The sequence below is a fragment of the Pygoscelis adeliae genome, unplaced genomic scaffold, assembly GCF_000699105.1.
Source record: "Pygoscelis adeliae isolate BGI_AS28 unplaced genomic scaffold, ASM69910v1 Scaffold590, whole genome shotgun sequence".
Lineage (NCBI taxonomy): Eukaryota > Metazoa > Chordata > Aves > Sphenisciformes > Spheniscidae > Pygoscelis > Pygoscelis adeliae.
In genome coordinates this window covers 380,584-397,124 of record NW_008823962.1, presented here as the reverse complement: position 1 = coordinate 397,124, position 16,541 = coordinate 380,584, and the positions used below count along the sequence as shown (strand labels likewise).

Here is a 16,541-nt window from a genome sequence, read left to right as displayed (position 1 = left end):
AGGCAGTAAATGCTGCATTCTCAAAACACTTTAGCGTAATCCAAACATTAAGAATGGCAGACAAACAGTCAAGCCTTGCTCTAACACACCAAGACAATTAAGTCAGAATATTATGCACCAGCAGAATAAGCTTCCAACTTTGTTTTGAGGTGAACTTCAATCAGATGCACAGACAAAAAGACAAGATGCCGCACGCAGCGGAGAAAAGAAAGGGCTTGAGGACAAAGAAGTGTATTTACTCACCCATCAATTATTAGCTGGTCGTAGGGTGCTGGTTTGTCACACACAGGGCACATCCAAGTGGGCTTTTTCTCATTCATCTGTAGGTAGAAGACTGCATCAAAGCACTGCAGATGTGCACAGGTCTCCGCCCGGCACGGGACAGACAGCCGCATCTTCACTAGCTGTTGAACCAAAGAGCAGAAGATCAGCAATAAAACCCACCCCCAAGCTATCGCCAGACGGTTCTCCTCCTAAGCAAAAAGGTTCGCTAGCTTGCAGAGATGGTCTGGCAGCAGAATAAGGTTTCTTGACAAAAGGGAGCTAAAATATATCGCAAAGACTTACCGGACAGATAAGAGAGACACGAACACCTGTAGTAGCAATTTCACTGTCTGGATCCAAGCGTAGCTTCTCTTTTACTGCATAAGAGTAGAGAGCACAAAATTTAACAGATGCAAATTTAAACCTTGGAAACAATGTGCAGCACAGGTCAAGCAGCTCACTGACAGCCCTCGGCTGCGTACGAGTCATTTTCCCCACAGATGGACAACCTCTGCCAGTCAGGGACAGAGGACACAGAAGACAGAAAGCTGTTGTATTGGACCAGGCTTGCGCAACCCGCAGAGCTCAGTAGAGACGCTGCTTGGCTAGTCAAAAACCTTGTGCATGATGAGGCAGTTCATGGTCTACAGGCCAGCTGGAGTACTTTTTGGTCAACCAGGACCACGTTTTCTTACAGCCCCCCTGTCCCAACGACCCAGCTCTCCCAGCCAAACAGCACATGCTGCCTCTCCTCCAGGCAGACCAAATGAAGGAGCCGGGATGGACTTAGGTGTTGGGATGAGGGCAACCGGCTGCATACTAACTGCTAGCTAGGCTGTTAATGCTCTCTTAGCGACCCTTCCACCTCTTCTTTACAAACTACAGGCTGGGCGGCTGGGGTACACAGAGGAAATCACACTGCTGACCAGCTTCTTCATGTTAATATTATCCCAAGGCAGCCAACTGGGAGTTAACTTTGTCCGCCTTCGGAGGGGACTAAGACACCCGCATACCTGGACTTCCCGAAAGGAGGGCAAGAGCGGAGGGACAGAGCTCTAGCACATGGCAAGACTTCTGGAACGAAGTCAGCTTAGGCTTATCTGGTCATTAGCATAAGCATGACATATTTTATTCCCTTCTGAGATCAGTGGCAATAGGACAGGGTTACCTGCCTCTCCCTGCCCCTTGAAATTCAGAGAAAGTTCCCCCAGAAGCCAGCAAACACGGGATACAGTCAAATTGACAGGAAACCACATCCCATCATTTCCCCATCAAATACACAAGCCTCTTCTTAGCGCTACTGAGCTGTAACTCTTCAGTTTATGTGCTGGCCAGCTCATTTATTCCAGCAGACTGTGTCACAGGAACTGCAAACAGACCCAGAGGTAGCAGGGCAGACAGCTCAAAGAGCAAGGCAGCCATGCAAAAACAGTCACAAGCAGCGATCCAGCATATATTTGGGAAGAATCAGACGTTAGGAAAGGAGGTAGAGAATCCTGCCCCCGCTGCTGCATCCTGAAAGGAAAACCCAGAGGAGCTGCAGGCAAATCAAGAGCAGCAGCAGACATGCAGGTCCCACACCAAGGTGCGGAATCAACATAGAAAATTAGCTTTAAACTACGACACAACTCCTAAAGAGTAGCTGCTGCTAACACTGCTGTCTGAAGAGTCCTTTGACACTTCCATCACCATTTTTCTTTGGAGCAAGTCAACCATTTCTTTTGACCTTTTCAGATCATAACAAGATGTCTCCAGACAATGAGGCTACAAGTCGTTTTGCAACACACAGCTCTAATTAGAGAGTGACTTCTCAGTTGTGAAATTCCCACAAGATTACAAGATCTGGTGTTTTCTTCACGCTAGGAGACTGTTCATCCAAGCTTAATTTTTCATAAAGTTCTTTGTAAGGGCATTCTCTGTGCATTAATTACTATGATTCATGAGAAGGAGAAATGGGCATTTTCTAGGACCTCCTGATTAGAATCAAGCTCTCTTAAGCCTGCTTTTGGATCCACAGCCGCGTATGTAAGCATCTCTGTTTTCAGACAATGTTCCTATACTAAAGTCAACAGAAGCATATGCAAAGGAAGATGAGTCAGCCCCGAGATGCAACCGAAGTCAAAGGGTAGCTTCAGTGAGAACTGAGGGATATTGCAATGAACATGATATGGAATCATTTGCAGAACAGACCAGAGCTATAGAAGCAAAGTTTACAAGCTACTTGTGCCTGCCAGTTTCAGATGTCCAAACAACTTCCAAGCAGTAACAGGCCAAAGGAACTGAAACTTTCCTATTTGGTTAAATTTAAGGTCACCAAATGCAACTCATCTCTGCCCCGAAGCCCAGCCAAAGCTGTTAGTTATCTGACTCGGTAGAACTGGAGGCACACACTTGTTACCGAGTGGAAAAGGCAAGAAAGCTCCTTTCAGAGCCTCTGCCTGCCCCTCTCAGATTGAGAGGCCATCCTGTGAGTGCTTGCTTTAAAGGGAACAGCACATATTGCTGAGCCTGGTTTCAAGAAGTGTCAGAGAAGAATGAGAGGATCCTCCGCAGTTCAGGACAACTCAAAAGCCAGCCTCTGCTCAATTCATTTAAGGTTCTGGTGAACAGCAAAAAAAGGGAGCACAGCCAGTGCCTCAGGCTTCTGAGATGGTGGATATTTCACAAATGGAAATTTTCATTTCTTATGTCAATAGGTAAGTGGTGGCTGTCAGAGTGGTCTAATATGATCAAGACTGCCATGGACACTACTTGGTGGGGCACACAGATATAGAAGCGTTCAGCATCAGCTGCAGAAATGCTGCACTTAACATGAAGATCAAAAGTTTGGCCTAAGCAGCAGCGTGTCCCACAACGTGCATTAGGCATCTGAAGACCGGACATGCCTGAAACCACCACCTCCCCTAAAAACCACAGTCTATCCTCAAGATTATACTCGGTAAGAGTTGTCCATGATCTGAATAGTATGTTTTAAAGACCATCACGATCCAGGGTGTTAGTTCTCCCACGCAGAACTAAACAGTAAGAATGCTCTCTCCAGTAACATTAAATAACTGGAAATCCTCCAGGCTCTCATGAGCTGCAAGTCAGACTCTGCCTCGGAAAGGTAATTTCCCCTCATTTTCAATAATGTTTTGCATTTGCCTCATACCATGATGATTTACCTGAGCGGTCTAGGATAAGCATCTCTCGGGATCATCTCTTCTCTGAAGCTCTCAACGCATATGAAAGTGCTGGTGATGAAATCCCACTGCCAGCCCCTAGGATTCACGGGGGGGTTGGGGCAGCAGGACATTTTCACCAGGATCCCTTGCTCCAGAAATCTCCTTTGGAAATAGTGCGGGTCAAGGCCGAGGTGCTGTGGTAATGTTCGTCAGCTCATAATTACTCAGGTGAAGGCATGAAGCCATTCGCGTCAGAATGACACTGGCCCTCAGCGGCACCCACCACGATACGACCTGGGGACAAATTCTAAATCCAACTAAAGTGATTCAGAGCTTCTGCAGAGCCACGAGAAACACGCGCTGCAGAAGCGCTGCACTTGCACACAGATTTGGGGCAATTTCACACCACTGACACACAGCTTAGCAAGTCCGTTCAAATAAAAAGTGTTTTTACACAACTGGAGGAAAGAAATTGTATAAAACTTGGCAGCTGTTCCCAAGCATATTTCTAGCAGCCTATTAGGAATGCTGCAGTCTGACAGGCATACAGCGGACCTCCCCGAGCCACCTCATAAGCAGACATACTCACCAAGTGCCTTGCAGAGTTCTGGATGTTTGATCCCAATGGTTTTCAACCTCTGCAGCAGCTCTGCTGAGGTCATCTGCCGCACTAAGTACAGCCCCACGGAATAGCTCTAATGAGAGAAGGAAGGGAAAGAATGAGCGAGGCTGCTCCTTTGCACTCGTTCGTGCAGTCCTGCGCGATTTCCTTTGGCACGTACCTTCCCGTAATTCCCCCAGGTAACGGTGATGCGATTGGTCGCTGCAGACAAGTACATGAGATGGGTGAGGTTGATGGGACGACAGGGCCTTTTAGGTTCCACTCCAGGTTTGTTTGATGGATAGTAGCCCTAAGGCAGAAAGATTAAATATATATATATATTTTTTTTACTCAAGATGCTTCTATGTGGGTACGTCTATTCATCAGCTTCATCACTAAATTCTACTCACCCACAGTTTTCAAGGAGGGGGGTAGAAGGGAGCTGAACAGTCAGACTAAGCGCAAAGTAAAAAGGATCGAGTCTTTTTGCAAGAACAGTTTATTAACAACATAGCTAATCCATTAGAAAATTAGCTTTAAACTAAGCAGTGCACTTTTATACTCTAGCTTCTTGTCTGCATTCATCAGGAAAATAATTTCCTTCTAAATTACACAAGTCCTTCCAAAGTTGCAATGTCACACCTCCTGGCTGAGCTGACTTACCGGCACTGAGCAGTAACTATGATTCACTTTCACTGCAATGTTCGGAGGGTACTGATCCTCCTGAGGAGAACTAGTGTCTGTGTAACAGATTCTGTAAAGAAACGACACGTCTCTCAGTATCCCCATGCTGTTTGCACGTTCAAAGCTCGCTGCACATCAACAGCTACCGGCAGCCAACCATCACCACTCCAACCCATGCTCCCTCATCTGGCCAAAGCAAAGCCAATTCCACTCGGCTCTCCCAGATCGGACGCAGGCTTGATACCTGGGCAGCAACATCGGACACACTGCTGTCTTCTACTGCAGCACTAACCCAAGCAGTACACGTAGGAAGCGGTTAGAAAGTAGAGTATAAGATGCTTGCGTTAGGCATGTGAACAAACAGCTTACGGTAAGTTATCTTTGTAGCTACGAAAACCACATTGAAAGTTAATATCTTTTGGTAGTGCATTCCCTCCTCCCCTCCTGTTCTGCACCTGATGTTAAATCAACCCCATGCTCAGACATACCTTAGCACAACCTGAACCGATTTCACACCGGGTTGCAACTCCCTAGTAAATTAAAGAAGAAACAGAAACTTTAGATTAGTTACGTAAAATAAACCAACCAACCAAACAAAACCACACAAAAAAACCCCAAACCAACCAAAATCAGCTGCCACTTTTGCCAGACTCAAGGGTTTTAGTTTGTTTGGGTTTTTTTATAAACCTTCAAAGGACTACTTTACAGAGTTTTATTTAAATTGTACAATTCCCTCTGCAAATATCAGTGGTCCTTTCCTAATGCACCGTCCTATAGCCTTTCTCTGGGTTTTCAAAACTGTAGAAGTGTTGGGTGAAAGGTATCAATTTACCTGGCATCCTTTTGCTGATTTCTAAGCATTTACAAAAACTAGGTTTTAAGGTCAGGTCTACCTGACAGTGTTCTTTGAAGACTTTCTTTGTTCAATTATTCAGCTAAAGCTGTTCATGCAAACCGAGGAACCAAGTATTAAGGCACCAGCAGAACAACCGTTAATATTGCTAACTTCAGTAGTGCTATTCATAACAGGATTTCAACTGGTATCAGGATAGCAACATGTCACAGAACAAGGGTATTTTATTAGGAGTCTTTATACGCAGGTGGAAAACATACTCTAATTTCTGCACAGGATGCAAGGCGTTAGATAAGATCCCCGAATTAGTCTTGATTTGCCTCTGAAAGTGTTTCACATTCCAATCCAGTGTTTTCGTATAAATGTTTTGATTTTAGGGGTGGAAGGGATGGAACCTCAGTTCAGCTGACAGACAGGAGCTGATGTGGCAGTTTTAGATCCGGGGGAAACACATCTGGTACCACCCACAAGCAGCGGCAGAAGATGGACCTGCGCTGTGTGATCATTCTGGACTCTCACTGACACCCCTGCTATGAAATATTTAAGTTGTGTTACTGACAGTGAAAGTTTTCTCACAAATCTGAATATATGGAGAAAAGAGCGTCAAGAATCGGCCACAACACACGTAGTCTTTCATCACACTTAAAGACTTCTGTGGTATATCATTTCCTTTCTGTTAAGTCTTCAGACAGCTTCCCCTGCACTGCTTCTGTTGACCTACTGGGATCACAACAGTAACCAAGCCCTAGATATCCAAGAAACGCCATCTTTCTCCGACTCTGTGATAACAGTATGATTTTACCACAAAGAGAAACATTTAGAGGTTTTGCGTTTAGTTTTGGAGGACCTCTTCTGCGTCATTGTCCTTTCACAGCAGCAAGGACCAAGGAAGCAGGTCAGCAAAAGAGGAAGCCTTACTGCCTGCACTGACATCTCTTAGGCGTTTCATTGTTTGAATCAAAAGTTGCATCACGACAGAGGTCAGGGTAAATCCTAATCGGTGCAAGATTTTTTTTTTTTTTTAATGCAGTTACTATAGCATCCTTCACAACAAGGAAGCTTTCTTTCAGATGCAAACAGCGTTACATGTATAGCTTTTGAACTTCTGATGGAAAGAAAAAACCGCAAATATTCACAACACAAGCTCAACAGAGAATTTAGGTCATCAACAATTTCATACTGTTTCCTGCCCAAATGTACTATTCAAAAGCAAGAGTAGAGGAGCAGAAGTGAAACTTAGGGACTTAGATGGGTAAAGTTGTACCTCCCACCTCCCCCAAAGCTATTTGCTTTACATGAGAAGTAGCCTGTCTGCTAATGTCCTCAAACAAACTGTGTTTCCTTGCAGAGAACAGAAGCTTCCACAGAGAGGGAACACAGAGGAATTATACAGCTACATTTTCTTGGACTGTTAAATACCCAATGAGAAGTACCTGGAATTTCTGATCAACTCCACTTGTCTTGGCGTTAATGCAAAAATGCACGGACTTTCCTGAAGCTTCTCATTATTCTGTGGAACTGAAGAGGAAAAAAAGACTGTACATCAAACCGATAATATCTAGCTCTTCTTACATTGCTAAGCGCAAGGTGATTTTGTATGTTCTGAGCTATGTTTACTTCGAAGTCTTGTTTTCTCCCATACAGCTGCACAAGAACTCCAATCGTCGTGCACTTTGGTAAATCTACTGTTGATTACAGCTTTGCTCATTTATTGCTTGCCTGTTTTCCTAGTTACCGCACTAATAGTACGCACTGGATTTGGACCTGCTTTTTTTTTTTCCTTTTCTTTTTCCTCCCCTCAAACAATCAATGAGCCAGCAATCTCGCGTTCACATAAGAACAAACCATAAGTGGCGTCACAGTGTGGAGACTAGAACTCAAAGAAGCATAAGAAGAGACCTATGCATGACATGAAAGCATGAAACCACCAGACTGATCAGACTGATTCTGGAAGAGAAAGGAAACAACAACAAAGATCAGCTTAGGCAATAAAAAAAGCATCACAAAAAACCAGCTGTAAGAGACAAAACATGACTTACAAACACATGACCTTGAGGGTGCATTTATAGGTAGGGTGTTACAGCACTCCACCTTCAGAAAAACGTAACTGAGAACCCAGCATTAATTGGCCTTTTATCCATTCCCAAAATGCATTTAACATGGTTAAAATTAAGTCTGAGACGTGGAAAACTTATATACTTAAGTCAGGACCTTTTATTAAATTCAAACACACTAAAGTTTATTGTCAGCACACGTTCCCAACTGAAGTCAAGGCCCTGAGCTGGTGAAAGTCACAGGATAAACACAAAGAACAGGAAGTGATAAAACAGCTTTTATTTTTTCTTTTTAGCAAGAATCAGATTTTTTTCTTTGCATCACTTCAATTGCTAGTTTATTCAAAGCCAATATACCAGAATTTGAGAAGCAGAAAAGCGTGCTTTACTGTCTATGAATAAGATCAGTTGAAGGAAGGATAAGACCTCAGCAGCTCTAATATCTTGGAAGACACGGTGACAATCTGATTCACTGACTATGGATACCTCCCTTTGGTAATTCAGCTTTAAAAACGCAAAAAGGGCTTTCAGAAATAAAAAAAAAATTAGGGTATCTTTACGGACTTTCAATTTAATTCCAGTTTTCATCCAAATGTCTCTTGACCGAAACAACCGTCGAGAAGTAAAGCATTTCATAAGGACTGTTCTTTTTAGAAAGTGATGAATGATAACAACAACAAAAAATCTTCAATTGCTAGTTTATTCAAAGCCAATATACCAGAATTTGAGAAGCAGAAAAGCGTGCTTTACTGTCTATGAATAAGATCAGTTGAAGGAAGGATAAGACCTCAGCAGCTCTAATATCTTGGAAGACACGGTGACAATCTGATTCACTGACTATGGATACCTCCCTTTGGTAATTCAGCTTTAAAAACGCAAAAAGGGCTTTCAGAAATAAAAAAAAATTAGGGTATCTTTACGGACTTTCAATTTAATTCCAGTTTTCATCCAAATGTCTCTTGACCGAAACAACCATCGAGAAGTAAAGCATTTCATAAGGACTGTTCTTTTTAGAAAGTGATGAATGATAACAACAACAAAAAATCTTTTTAATATTATTGCTTATATAACTGTCTATAGACACACTGTCCTCCTGATTGTTGACCTACACGAAGACAAAGCAAACCAGATTAGGAAAACTGAGAAGTTGTTCATGGTTTATTTTGCATTTGTATCAGCTCACCCTTCTTTTACAAAAATAGGGCCTGGCTGCTGAAAGCGGGCTGCCCGCAGCACTGACCGGCACCGTTAGAGGATGCCGTCAGAGATGGAAGTCAAACCCTGTGAAGTAGCCAACAAATTTGCTATCACCTCTCCAGCAAAACATTCTAGCATTAAACCCAGCACGCTATTGAATTTCAAAACAGGTAATTTGCTCATTTCTGTGACACACCAAATAGTTGCTGACAACACCAGAAGCAAGTACCGCTCCGGGGCTGAGGCTGAAGGCCACCGCTACCACGTACGGGACACGATGGCGAGTTCGTGCAGCAGTCCTGGCTGCAAAGCACCAGCTATCGATGGGCTACACAGTTAGACTGTGCAACCACCGTTACAGGAAAACAAAAAATAGTCAGGTGCCTACATTCCTCTACAGCTACTGAGTTAACAAGTCTCCTCTTTGTGCGTGAAGTAAGAGAAATGAGCAGCAGCACACGCTCCCCATTTTCTTTATTTCTCACTGTGAAAGACCCTTCTCCAGGCAAGAATTGAGGGGTACTTCTCAACTGCGCTCACAGACAGCTGCCGCAGAGTCACACAAAGCACTCCAATGTTACCTGGACAAAAAAAAGAGCTGAAGGGAGAACAAAAAATCAAGACAGGACACTACTAAACAGACTCAGGATGTGTCCATGCATACCTCGTTGCCAACAGCAATCAGAACTGGATGCTTTGGAGAAGAGTGCAAGAGAACTTTCCCCAAAGGACCGGAAGAAAAAACGCTCTGAGACAGACCTGCGTAAAGACCCAATTCTCCTTCAAAATCTTAATGCTGGAAAATAAGCCCAAACTCCAGGAGGTACACTTGTAGGGTACCTAATCAGCTATTCATTTCTTTGCTGAGCAGCCAGAAAAAACATTACAGTTTTTTAAAGCTAAATATTTTAAGATAACTGAGTTTCATCCTTTCTCCAGGACAGATGCCTCAGCACACAACTCAGCTCCGTGACTTGTAAAATGGCTGCTGGGATCAATTTATTTTAACAGTTGACAATCGCAGGAAATCAATTTTTAAGACTAAGCTCGATCGGCAATCCTCAGAATGAGTCAAGGCGTAAAACTTCCAAAACCCAAAAGGACTTGGCAAACCATATTCAAGACTTTAGCCCAACGTAATTGCAATGGATTCCTATTCTGAGAAGCCAACCTCGGCTGCAGCTCTCGATCTGGCAGGCTAGACCATGCCGTGCGAAATAACGACTACATCGATTTCGGGGTTTTAGGGTTTCCCTGCAACAAGGGTTGGGTTTGTTTGTTTGGTTTGGCTTTTTTTAAATGTAACATTCCTCACTATTATACTGATTGGTCAAACTCGCTAAAGGCATTATATACCCCCAGGAAAGAGAGATTATATTGTCATCACTGTGGCTGGAGATCCCAAAGGTAGATCAGCCAGAGGTGAGCTGCTGGCAAGAGGCTTCTGTAGGGCTGAGGAGCTCGTTGCAAGTCCTCATTGACATCCCTACGCCTCCAAAACAGCCCATCTCAGGGCACAATACAATATATAGGAGGGCTTTTTTTCCCCTCCTTGGCTACTGGAACTACTCTGACTAGACTGAAGGTCATTTTTGTTCATGCGGGGCCTGGGGAGACAGGACAAGTTGACTGTAGGACATCCTTTATTTTTGTAAGCGGCGGAAGCACTCATTTTAATGCATACCACAGTTTGTTTAGGTGGATATAGCAACAGTTTGAGCACGTGCTTTTGCTGGGATTCCTTGGAGATCGCCCAATGCAGCGGCGCTTGCATTGCAGTCAGGGGAAGGCAGTTGCCTTTGCCACAAAATCGGTGGCCCTGTTTACAGCGACTGAAGTCCTGCTTCAGAGGAGGGGGCTGGAGCAGTTTTACTACTCACACATGAGAGAACAGCAACGCCACCACTGCAAGGCAGGTATTATCAAAAGGGCAAAACCAAACAAATCCTGTTTACATTGACAGTGGCAGGACCTCCCAGCCTGCACGGCCTTCTGCTCCCACAGCTGCACCGCAAGATCTCCTTTGGCACGTCTCCAGGAGAAGGCCAGAAGCCTCGGTATCTGCAGCGAGTACAGGCTGTCGCTGCTAACATTCGGAACAACAACAAAAAAATAATTCAGAATTCCTTACAGCACGCTATTACTGTCAAAAACCATATTCACACTGCTTTACCCCAAAAGGTGCCAGAGGATAGGTACACTTATCGGCGAGGTGCTCAGATACCACAGAGCTCACGTAAATACTCCGCTTGTTAGCTACTTGAAATACAAGGCAGGAAAGAAATTAGTATTCATTCCCTCTAAAAAGGTATCTGATCAATCTTAATTTTAAGCCTTACCTACCCAAGAGAATTGCAACGATTTCAGTAAATGAGAAGAATTCTCTCATGTTGACATCCTTAGACCAAAGCAGAAAGCTGTGGCAGAAGCTATTTTCATGTAGGTAACTCAGATGCTAAACTTAAGACTTAAATTGACTGAAATTGTGTGTGCAGTTACCAAGTATGAGATATTAACTGGTTCGCAATGGGCCTAACCTATCTGCTTTCAGCTGAAACTACCTTTGTCTACAAGTCTAATAGTAATTTGATAGTCCTTCAGGGAATCTGCTTGCCTACAGACCAAATTAGGCATCGCCCACCTCACCTTTGATCTCAAGGCAATCATCTCAAAGAGGCAAGAGAGCCTTTTCATTAAGAAAGATGCTTCCAACCGAAGTCTGGAACATATAGAACATAAGCTTCCCCTACTCCCACCATGGCTATGTGCTTAAAATACCTCTTCTGTGGCCTTGGGAAATGGGGAACTCCAACAGCAGCTAGGTGTTTCTAAATGGATCCGAGATCTTAAATCTCTTTCAAGTACTTCCACGTTACAAGTTTCTGAGGTTGACAAGGAGCTTATGCTTGGTCCAAACACAGAACGTGAAATCTGGGCAACAAAGCACGAACTGGTGCAGCTTCCGTATGGAAAACCACTATTCTCCTCAGAGTGCTTTGTTTTATCATCCTTCCACACTAAGCAGAGCCCCATACAAGCGTAACTTCTAATGTCAAAGTTATTCCAGCACCCGGCTGTGCCAGGTAGCAATGGGGATCAGCCGATATCTATGCAGTGTTGAAATAACCCCAGTTTTACAGAGAAACAAATGCTTCTTTATTCACATCGGCGTAGGCAGAAGGAATTATATTGCAGGTCACCAAGTCGGGGAAACTAAAGAAGTGTCTAGAAGACGTCGTTAGGTTCTGAACAGCTGACTGGGACAACGAAGACTGAACATCTTTCATACCCAGCTACTCGCCACCAATCCCCCACCGTTATGTAGAAAACACTCTCATCAAAAGGGAAAATTTGTCAAATATGCTTTAGGGAACAAGCTGACCCAAGGGAGGTGCCAGCTAACAGAGGGGAGACACTAAATTTCATGAGACCTCAGTTCTGATCTGATGTAGAAGATTAATGCCAACTTCTAACGAAATCTGTTAATCACAGTAAGTATATCCAGGCTCTTCTCCTCTCTCTGGATGTTTCCACCTTTTGAAAATTTGTTTTCCTTCAAAATACTACATTTGCATTCCTGACTAACAAATGCCACCCCACGTTTAAGACTGAACTAACCCATTCCCCAAACAGCATTTAAAATATTTTAGCTTTACAGTGGCAGTCACACCTCAGCTGTTTTAACGGTCACAGCATTAACATATTTAATGCCTCCAAATGAAGATGAAAATTACATAAAGTCTGATGAATTGGCCCTTTTTTTTTTTGTACCTGCACAATCATATCTTCATCTATCTTCTTTTTTTCCCTCCAATCCACATAAAACATTTTTTTCAGCGAAGAAAGACCAGCTTCCCAAGTTCTAGGTTCATGTAGTAGTGAAGCCCGATATTACCACGTTGACTTTACGAGACACTGCGGCTCGGACTACAATGATACTTCTCCCCTCTGTACACTGTCTTCGCTACAAGAATGTTATATTTAACGTCAGCGACAATACTCTCTGTTTCTCAGAATTAAAATAATGAAAAAATCAGTCTCCTAGCCCCAGGGTGGGGAAAAGCACTTCTTCCAGTTTTCCTAGTTGCCCCTCAAAATACACCGCATCACGCACAAACAACTATGACAAGCACACAAAAAAAAGTCAGAAATACTGTCTGATGTGCGTACTACCCTCTTTCATCCATAGGAGGCTTCAGGTCAGGTATTTTAAGCACTGAAAAACAGCATTAGCACAGAATATGCCAGCACACTTGCTTAGCACAGGTGCGACACCAACACAGAAAGATTCTCACCAATATACTGCCAAATTACGGAGATGGAAGACAGGTTATGATTCACAGCAGAAGACTGCAACATGCAACACAGCAGCATTTCCAACGAAGGATAAGAAAGCTACAGCCGAACAAAACGGGCTTTCAAGTTACATCTCCAAGTGACCACATTCCTGTTCTAAGGCAAGGGGAAAAAAACCCAAAACCAACAGATATAAATAATATTCTCTAAATTCTGAGGGGAGAGAGGGGGGAGAGGAGGGCATCCACCACCACATTAATCAGTCTCTCCTTCTGTCACTCGACTTTACAGATCCTCGAACACCCCGTCACCTTTTTGACACTTAAACTAGGTTCACTTTTCTCTCCCAGACCGAGTCCATCATGACCGCACCAGCATATCGAAAACTCACCTAATTCTGTTGGCTTCAACAGTTCATCCAGGGTTGTATAGAAGGGAAGTTTCACCAGCCGAACTTCAGGCTTCGCCACTTTGGGTGGCAACCTTCCCAGTCCGTTAAGGTATTTCCCGTAGAGCGCAGGATAGTCAATATTAGTAGTGGAGATAGAAGTCCGAGCAACGGTGCTCCCGCGGTCGTACGACGAATGTATGGAGAGTGCCTCGGGAGACCGGTGCTGCTGCGGCTGAGGCTGCGCGACTTCAGAGCTCTTCTTGGCGTAGCGAGTCTCATAGAGCTCCTTAATTTTCTTGAAAACTTCCGGGCTGCAGTCAAATTGGACCAATTGCAATGCTCTGGTGACTAGTTCATGTTTAAGTCCGCTTTTACTCCTGCCAACAAAACCCAGCAACATCTGAAGATCTGAGACTCGGAAACTCATCACCATGTTCTAGGGGATAAAAAATTAAAAACGTTCTTACAGTTATAAAAATGCAAAGCGTCAGTTCTCACTATACTCTATAACTGGAATTCAAGATACTAAAAAATCCCTTATAAGACAGACACCAAACCGTCTGTTCAAATCAGCTGTTATTCACCCGATTAGCATCCCATTTCTTAGGTACTTGTTTGAGCAAAGCAAATACAGAGGAGACCATCAATTGAAATACACCAAAATCAGAGAAACCCCACGATAATCCTCAAATCACTCAAAAATCCTTTGTGATAAATGCTAAGCCTCCTCAAGACAGTTCGACTGGAAGCAAGAGTGACCACAAAGGAAAACATCTCAAACAGCAGGCCCCACACATGAAAGAGCACATTAACTCCTTTGCCACAGAGGCTCAAAGCATCCAAACTTCCCAGGCACCTTTGGGTAAGAGCGCTACGTCAAAAACTTCATCTAAAATGGTATTAGCGTAGGGCAGAGGAAGAAAATGAATGTGAACGGGAAGGCAGATGACATTTAAGTGAACCGGGGCCGCCAATCCTTTCGTACTGTATTTCAGTGCACCTGTATATTATCTGTACGGGCAAAAAACCCCTCCAGAATCCTTCCTACATACACAGGATCTTTAACAGAATATCATGTATTTTAGACTATGGGAAGATATTAAAAGACTATTAAAGAGAGCAATATGTTCCCATGAGAACAGTGCCTCCAAACCCTATTTGGGTGCTTTGCCAAGCACTCCCCCATGATCACAGCCAGTAGCGGCCTTTGCTGTTGCACTGGCACTATCGATTTCAGCGTTTTGATAAGCAGTAAAAAAAAAAAACCAACAACTATCTCCGTCTTCAAAAATTTACTCTCTTGCTGCTGTGGAAACTCGGAAGGTCTGTAACTGTCAGCAGATTCAGAGACCATATTATATGGCAACTTTCCATCAGACTAAGAACTAGAAATTATTTCTGTTAAAACTACTGCTAGAGTCTGGTCAGATTGATGTTTCAGTTCTCTCTTATGACGAAGCAGCCTTATGGATGCACAAGACAAGCTTATCAAGTGTATGTTTTTGAAAAGTCAAGCTGCCCTGAAAACATATTTGATGTACCCACAGTTATTCACTCAATATCCTTCCTGGTTTGTGGAAAACACAGGAATTCCAGAAGAAACTCCAGCTGTCCCACAGTAAAAAAAAACCAAAAAACCCAAACAGAAGCAGAGACCCAGTGGGTCTCTTTTCCCCAACCTATACTCCACTCTTGTTTGTGGATTAAATTAAAAAAGAAAGCATAGAAGACAGATTTCCGTGGAAGTTAATAGTAGCCTTGTAATTTCCTGGAATAAAATAGATACAGATTTTTTTTTTTAATTAAGAAAGCTACTACTGACTCCAGAAACACTTAACAACCACTTTGGCGTGTGTGGGAATTAGACTACAGAGAAAATGTCATTTTATTTTCTCCTTTTTTCATGAAATCTCTCATTTAATCTGGAAGCCCAAAAGATGTTACACAAACGTCACTGGTTGTAGTTAAAATTTTTGGCAGTCGTGATGTGTCCCAAAATACCTTTGATGAGAGGAAAAAAAGGCAGATAACTTTAAAGAGGAGAGAAAGGATGTTTGATTTCCAGAAAGTCAGGATTCAAGAGATCTGGATTCATGTCACTGCTTCGCTAGATACCACCTGGGCAATCTTGCAAAAATTTAGTTTCTGTGTCTCAGTTTTCTCCAAAATGGAGAGTGCGCTGTCCTCTCTGAGGCACTTAGAGGATAAATGGCATATTTGCAAAGATAAATATGTCAAGGCAGTACAAATCCTTCAACAGCGCATTACCAGGGAAGTCACAGGAGCACAGCAGACAGGTATTCCTGCACTCACTGTTCCTACACCACCGGTCACTTGGGACTCTCGGTGCGTAGAGCGGAGTTCGAACTGACACTCTTCTGCAGTTCACATTTAGAAGGATTTAAGATCCAGAAGGGTGACCACACTTGAGCAATAACAGAAGAACAAGCTTCAGACAAAGAAAAGCTACCACCGAGGCTTGGACCTGCACGATAGTATGAGCTGTAGAGAGATCACATTAACTACTGAGATCGTTAACGCTAAAGACTATTCCTCCCCCCGAGGAAGCCTTGCATGTGAGCGGCACAGAGCCCAAACACCCGCTATGGGGGAAACCACGATGCCTTGGAAGCTCATCTCCTCCTCCAGAGTCCTGGGCTCAGCTCACAACACCGGGAGGGGCCCAACAGCAGGGCGAGAGCAGTGCCTCCTAAAACAAGACTCTTCCAAATCTTATTTTTGCAACCACCTAGCCACATCCTCACCGATGAGCTGATGCTGCAGGCACTAAACACTTTCCATCCGTTGGCACTGCTCAGTAAGCACCCTCAGCACCAGCTTCCCCATGACGCTGTTGGGTAAAGCCCGCTCAAGTGCCACCAGCCGGTCCTCTGCGCTGCCACGCGCCGACAGCGGGACACAGAGAAGTCCTGGCTCACAGAGAGGTGCCAGTGAACCGGGACCCAGAGGGAAAAGGAGAAACCCGCCGCAGAGCAGGGGCCCTTCCCCCCAGAAGGCCTGATGGGGTGCACAAGAC

General features: G+C 43.9%; 1 protein-coding gene across 1 annotated transcript in view; it reads right to left on the bottom strand.

The window, feature by feature from the left end:
- PIAS4 (protein inhibitor of activated STAT, 4) overlaps positions 1-13,937 on the bottom strand; it is a 19,271-nt gene extending 5,334 nt beyond the window's left edge. The window contains exons 1-8 of the mRNA XM_009323320.1: positions 13,505-13,937; positions 7,000-7,084; positions 5,202-5,243; positions 4,693-4,783; positions 4,211-4,339; positions 4,018-4,123; positions 568-641; positions 244-404 (exon numbers count right to left, since the gene is read on the bottom strand). Coding sequence (XP_009321595.1) covers positions 244-404; positions 568-641; positions 4,018-4,123; positions 4,211-4,339; positions 4,693-4,783; positions 5,202-5,243; positions 7,000-7,084; positions 13,505-13,937 — 1,121 coding nt within the window. The remainder of the gene's footprint in view (positions 1-243; positions 405-567; positions 642-4,017; positions 4,124-4,210; positions 4,340-4,692; positions 4,784-5,201; positions 5,244-6,999; positions 7,085-13,504) is intronic.
- Positions 13,938-16,541: the final 2,604 nt, after the last annotated feature.